We start from the raw sequence: 7,021 nt of genomic DNA on the forward strand, positions 1-7,021 counted from the left end.
TATAGCCCAATGTAAACATTGAAAAAAGTCTATAAGAAAATGTATGCATTCGGGCCTTAATAAGGACAATTACAGAAATTACCTTTCACCAGATGCCATGATAAATGAATTAACTGATACCGGTTTGATCTCTGACCCATCCGTTGCTATTATCAACATTAGGTGACCATCAATTGATACCTGGATGTTACATGCTGCAATGGCACTGCTGATTATCCGAAAACGGTAGCTAAAGCCAGATACCACATGAAAAACCGACCGCGGAGTGTAGAAAACATTACCTTCATCGTCTGTGAACTCACGCCCTCTACCTCTCCCGTTGATCAATATCGTCTGCTGAGTAATAGGTGGCAGAGTACTCGCTGTTGTTTGTGCTAAGTACGTCTGTAAACCTACATATGGTGTCCAGTCTGACACTATCATTACATGTTCTGATAAATCAAAGTCATAAAATTCCGCGATTTTCTCGTTCTCTCTTGCTTTTCTGACAACCAACGGTCCGTACATACCATCAACCCTGTAGAAACCAGAATGGGCATGCCACCAGTGGGTTCCTGCTGGTTGTGCTAGAAACTCGTACACAAAAGATGTAGCGTGTGGTATAGGACATTGCGTTATCATTGACACACCGTCCATCCAGTTTGTGCCAACCTGATGAGGACCATGCCAGTGTATTGATAAACCACCGTGGTCGACCAACTGATTGACTACTTTTACGCGAATTGTGTCACCCCGACAAACCTGCAACGTTAATTACAGACAGAGACGATTAAAGTAATTTTCATTTATTTACAAATACAACTTTATTATGATCAAATAAATTCATTTAGTTTTTATTTATGTATACTGATTTGAAAATTAGTTTAAAGTAAACCAAAACGTCAGCTTACTTTGCTACGTTTCGAACCGAACCGATGTCGGCGGATCTTCGTCAATTTTAGTTGTCTTCTCTATCGTCGGGTGGTGTTCGACGACGTGCGCCAGCGATGTTACCAGCTGCATGTTCTTGGGGGCAGGGGTGGCGCTAGCGGGAGGACAGGGGGCGAAGAGGTCCATCGAGGACCTCTGAACTCCAGCTTGGACATCTGTAGGGGAATCTCCAGCAAGGTTGTCGGGGAAAAATCAAATCTCAAGCATGCCGTATTACTAAGCTGTCACAATTTTAGGGATTGAAAACTGTTTAGTGCGAGCAGAAACCGTATGTGCGGGGTGTTACTATTGCGAGCGTATGGTTTGCAGTGGTGCGCCAGCTCTTCCTCCCCGTCTGGTACTTCAGACGGGATTAGTAGGGGGACTAGTAACCCAACATCTTTTTAAAATAAAGAATCCCATAATTAACACAAAATTTCATCATCTTTTAATAATAAAAAATCCCCGACAAATTTTATTTCCCCTAGGGGTGGGGCTGTCTCTTATACACATCTTTACACTCCTCCATCAGTGTGTTGGCTCCCAGGCACTCCAGGTTTTAAATGGCAATAACTATATATAATTCTTTGTGATAAACCAATTAATAATCACTGTTTTTGTTGTAGGAAAGGGTTGTGGGGGTGTTTAGTGATTAGAACATCTAGAAGGGGATAGTGGTCCGTTCTGTCTATACTGTGAAGATGTTTATTTAGCTCATCTGTAAAACCCGTTAGAATGATAGCAAGGATGTCGTCTACATATCTCTTCCATATACGAGGCTTAATATCCTGATGTGCACTCGCAATAGCCTGTTCGTCAAGTCATTCCATATATATTAATCTGAAGTGCGTAACGTAGTGAAGCTCTAAATCCAACAATTTTATGAATTCAACGTCTGTCAACTGTGAGACAATTTCTCGTAATATTCAATGCAGTGGTGGCGCCAGCGGGGGCAGGGGAATTTTTCCCCACCCAATAACGATTTTTTGATTGCCAATCCTTTATATTGTGGTCTGAATTACATTTAGGACCAAATTAAACCATACAAAAAACACTCCCCATGAACCCTACCAGGGATTTTTTTTTTATTGCGGGCAGTCGACCGAAGCTTCGTCGTCGCCTTGGTTCGGACCCCTCCGTCAGACACGTTGGACCACTTGTCGGCAAATCCCTGACACCACCACTAATCCAATGACTTGTCTACCGAACTGTTAGTAAATAGGGACACAACATCGAATGAAACGAAACCCTCACCTGGTGCTAGTTGAATGTTATATAATACTTCAGTCAGGTCTTTGGAATGTTCAACATGGTGTACCGTGTTTCCAATGTTCTGATGTTGGAAATAAATATCTTTTTGAGCATCTGTTATTTTTTGTTCTTTCTTTAATGTGTTAAAGATCGATACTAACCTTTTGTACAGGGATATTTTTTTTAAACCTTTTTATAAACCTTTTCATCTGACAACATGCTGTGTACTTTCTCTTCATATTCGATAGAATCTAGTATTACAGTAGCTTTCCCTTTATCTGTAGGTAAGATGGATATGGCTGTATCGTATTTTAGCTTCGCTAAAGTCAATCCTTACTGCTTTGAGACTGACTATCTTGCTTTGCAGCTAATTATTCTACATGCTAATTCCATGGTAACGATAAGATCTTCTACTGCATGTTTAGGCTGTGTAAAAGCAAAATTCAAGCCTTTAGCTAAAATCTTAAATTCCACATCACCAAGGGGGCAATTTGACAGGTTTATACCCACCTCTTTTTCTGCTGAGCAAACAATTCTCCGTCCGCTTGATGTAGATTTTTTTTTCTTTTTTTATCGTTTTTTTTTTCTTTCAGCTTGTTTTGATGATGGATCCTAATTTTTATTAACTTTGCTACTCATGAACAGAGATGATGCGAGCATATCAACCCCATCATATACGACCATCTTTTCAACCCTGGAGTGTCTGGGATCCCCGGAACATCCAACTGGTAACATAGCTGGTGCACGTCGTCGAACACCACCCGCCGACAAGGAAGACAATTAGCATTCAGCTAGTTGCATTGCCCCTAACGAAGATCCGATGACATCGGTTTGAAAAGTACCAAAGTAAGTTACCGTTTTGGTTTATCTTAAACGAATTTTCAAATGAGTATACAACTTTATTATTTCATTTTCATTCATTTATTTGTATTTTACAAAAGGGGCGGACCCAGTAGGGACACGGGGGGGGGCAGGTCCCCCCCCCCCATTTTGCTACTAAATTTTAAAAATGTCAATGCAAATCAATGTTAGGTGCTACTCACCGATTCTGAAACTGTTCCGCCCCTGGTACAGTTAATTTGGCGTTTTGAACACAAGGAATTCATTATGGTTTGCTAATTTAAAAGTAACCCTTAACTTCATAGCATAAAATCCATGGAATTACCAATATATTTGACCAATATATTTCATCTATGATCTATATTTAGTTTTTAGTTGTCAATTTAAATCCACAAAAATATTTTTGTAATATTTCTCTTAGATGTAGGCCTTTGCGATTGATAGCTAAAATTGATATAGGTAAATATTTCAGAATTGTTACTAATTAAATAGTGTAATAAAGTATAGGATCCCTAGGAATATATACATCAAAAAGTTATTCATGAAAATTAACTATTTAAAAATGCAAATATTATTTTCATTACCTCTATACTAGGCCCAGGTGTCTTTCCATTGGTAACAACTACTAATCGAGGGTGTCCGTCTATTGAAAGACAGTTCTTTAGATTGCAATGATCGGGATTGAATGGACAATCAAAACAATAACCTGACATTGAATTAGCCCATTCGGCGATAAATTCATATTCACATATTCTTGGTTTGGCTGGATATTCACACGTTCGGTAGCACGGATGATTAGTGATGCTTTCCTTGTAACTGACATTGATAGGCCTATTATGTTCCTTGTAGAATGTTGAATTCGATTTTCCCTTACACTGTCTAGCTGCACATCCTAAATAAGAGGAGATAATAATAAAAATTGATAATACATTTCTTGGAGGTTTGCATGGCGAGTATCAATAACAAAATCATTAACATTTCGGTACACAATTTGTAAAACAGTATAAAACATACTCCAAGTATGGAAATGCACGCCATCGTGTCGGGATTCAATATTTCGACATTAATAATGTCACTGTCATTATGTCATTGTTAACTCGCCCAATCTGTGCATATCTTTATTATTAACGATATGAAATCATTGAAAAAATTGAGGGTATATATTTTATGAAAAAGTGTAAACACTAATCAAGTCCAGCCCCTTTCACACAAAACCATTGAATTATTTAATTTATTGGGCATTTTTTTCTCAACTTAACAAATAATTTAATATACTATTACAAATACAAAAGAACAAATGATATTTCTTTCCAAAAATTCATTTAGAAGAAAGATATAGTACATATAGTCCTACATAGATACATAAATATGTGTGCGTGTGACGTGTATAATACACGTATGTGTTTCATCGCATGACGCTCTATAACTTGGTTCTAATGGTTTTATTTGGAAAAGGATGGTTTTGCTAAAAATTAGGTGAAAATAATATAAAAATGGCTAATTTTTCTTGGGATTCCTGAAATTTTTTTTTAACACCGACAAAAATCCAAATATAAAACGGAAGAAGGTCCGACTTTTTTTAAATTTATTTTTTTCATTTTTTTAAAATTTATTTTTTTCAGTGTTCTATTTTAATTACCGGTATTTCAATTTGAATCAAGCATGAATCAAGTGATTATTTTAAGAAAGCAGAAAAAGCTGTTGAGAAACCTAACTGTAACGACTGCGCCAAACAATTATTTTGTTATAACAGTTATTGTTACCAATATAAACATAGTAGACTAAACATTACAGTAAATATAAATCAATACAAACTATTATTAACTAAAACTTTAGAATGTTACAAAGGGTAGTCTTCAAGCTAGAATGTTTCAGAAGGGGTACCGAAGAATCAAAATTTTGAAGGCCTATGCTGTCGTGTATATATATATACTGTCTCTTATACACATCTTAAATAGGGACACAACATCGAATGAAACGAAACCCTCATACAGGGCAGGGTGTCTATAAAACAAAGACCGAAGACCCTTTTTTCTCTTTTATTTTGATGATAATAAAGCAGGCTGTCACAAAATCAAAATTTTCAAGGGTCTTCGTTTTAGAGACACCCTATGTGGGTGTCTACAATACGAAGACCGAAGACCCAAAAGACGAAGACCTCCAATTATTTCTCAATTATCCTATTGAAAGTATTTAAAAATCACCATGAAACAGTTGCCAAGTACCTATTTCATTATTCATCGGAATAAAATGAGGAATATCAAGAAATACTTAAGGGTCTTCGTTTTATATACACCCTAGGCCTATATGGGTGACCCGAAAAACGAAAACCCACATCGTTTTCTCTTTTTTAAAATGATACTACACCAGGCTGTCACCAAATCATATTAATACGAGATTATTTTCATCACGATTGAGAGAAAAAATGTGGATCTTCGTTTTGTAGACACCCATATAGGGTGTCTATAAAACGAAGACCCTTATTATCTGATCCATCCCATGTTGGTGTCACTACCAAATGACCGATGCTGCACATATGCGTCACTATACAACATTCCTACTGTTTATTTTAACATGAAACAAAATACGCGTACCGCTAGGCCAAGCCTTACTATCGTTTTACATTTTAAACCATAACTTAAAATTAGAAACATAAGAGTTCCAAACTTGTTTTCTTACGTCTAGATTACAACCATTTTTTACATAGAACTCCACACCTTGCAGAGCATAGAATGTTTGTTTTTTTTGACATTTGCTTATTCGTTCATTAATATGATATTTGCCTTTAATGTCAGAGTTGAACTGGAGCCTTCACGAATAGATATGCAACATCATCAGAACATGTTAGTTCATAGTCGTATAAATGCCAAGAAGGAGCAACATTGAATGGTGTTTCACCAAATGTGGTGCAGCCAGTTTTACTTGGGTGAAATCTCAGCCCACAAAATATGTGAACACAAGCAAAAACATACTGTATATCATTTTATCAGTTATGAACTCTTGATAACCCAGGCAGCGTCTTGGAGCTATGGGTTACTTCCACGCACATTTTATAAACAGAGTTTGGCTGGAGATATATTTGAACTGGGAAAGATAAAAAGAAAACAACTGTTTATAACTGAGGAAAAACCTGTGAGCTTTGTCCATTTTTGAGTATCTGTAATTTTGTGTAGAATCACCGGAATTGTGTGGGAATGGTTGCAAATTCCAATTCTAAATAATTATTAATTAACAAATGAATGTTTATACATAATGAAATGTATAAAATTAGTTAAATGCGTATTATTGTTAGGTATCAAAAGGACTAAATACCACAACAAACTTAGCTTTGTTAACATAGCTAATTACAGATATATAATTATTGTAATTTATAATATTCTATAATCTATATTTTTATAAATTTGTAAATTTAAAACACTGTCTATTATTTATTTATCTTTTTGTAATAATAACAAATAAAATATGTAATAATTGTAATTCCATACATTATCAGTATTTTTGTAAAACTTAAAAGTGTGTACATTTAAATCTTATATACATTTTTTGTTTAATGATTAAATTTATCATTTATGTTACTGTATCATGTTCTGTTGGGGCCCCTTCTTTAACATGCCTACTAGCTAAATGGTTATCCTCTGTTATCCATTATGTGTTATTGTCAATGTTTTGCTTTTTGGGTTTTGAAATGATTTGTTGTCTTTAAAAAATGTAAATTGATTATTTGTTATATTGAATGGATAATAGTAATATTATACCTTTACTATATTTTTAATCTTTACAATAATATTCAGTCAATGTAATCATTTTTATTGCTACAATAAAATTATAAACTTCATTATCTTGTTCCACCATCATATTGTTTTATTTAATTATTCATGATGTCCAATGTCATTTGAAGTGTATTAAAGAGGTTTTTTTTATGTTTATTGTTTAAATTTTTGTAAATGTTATCATTGTTTATGCAATGTAAAGAAACATCAAGAAAAGAAAACCCATAACTTAAATACATTAACTTTTTAGG

At 35.0% G+C, this 7,021-nt stretch overlaps 1 protein-coding gene across 1 annotated transcript in view; it reads right to left on the bottom strand.

Moving 5' to 3' along the window:
- Nucleotides 1–4,320, bottom strand: part of LOC117100459 (laccase-like) — a 7,489-nt gene extending 3,169 nt beyond the window's left edge. Inside the window, exons 1-2 of the mRNA XM_033240161.1 lie at nt 3,585–4,320; nt 83–741 (exon numbers count right to left, since the gene is read on the bottom strand). Of these exons, the coding sequence (XP_033096052.1) occupies nt 83–741; nt 3,585–3,713 (788 nt within the window). The 5' untranslated portion in view covers nt 3,714–4,320. The remainder of the gene's footprint in view (nt 1–82; nt 742–3,584) is intronic.
- Between the last annotated feature and the right edge of the window lie 2,701 nt (nt 4,321–7,021).

The sequence above is a fragment of the Anneissia japonica genome, unplaced genomic scaffold (genome assembly GCF_011630105.1).
Source record: "Anneissia japonica isolate Jap-2015-1 unplaced genomic scaffold, ASM1163010v1 scaffold685_len2926416_cov193, whole genome shotgun sequence".
In the NCBI taxonomy this organism is placed as follows: Eukaryota; Metazoa; Echinodermata; class Crinoidea; order Comatulida; family Comatulidae; genus Anneissia; species Anneissia japonica.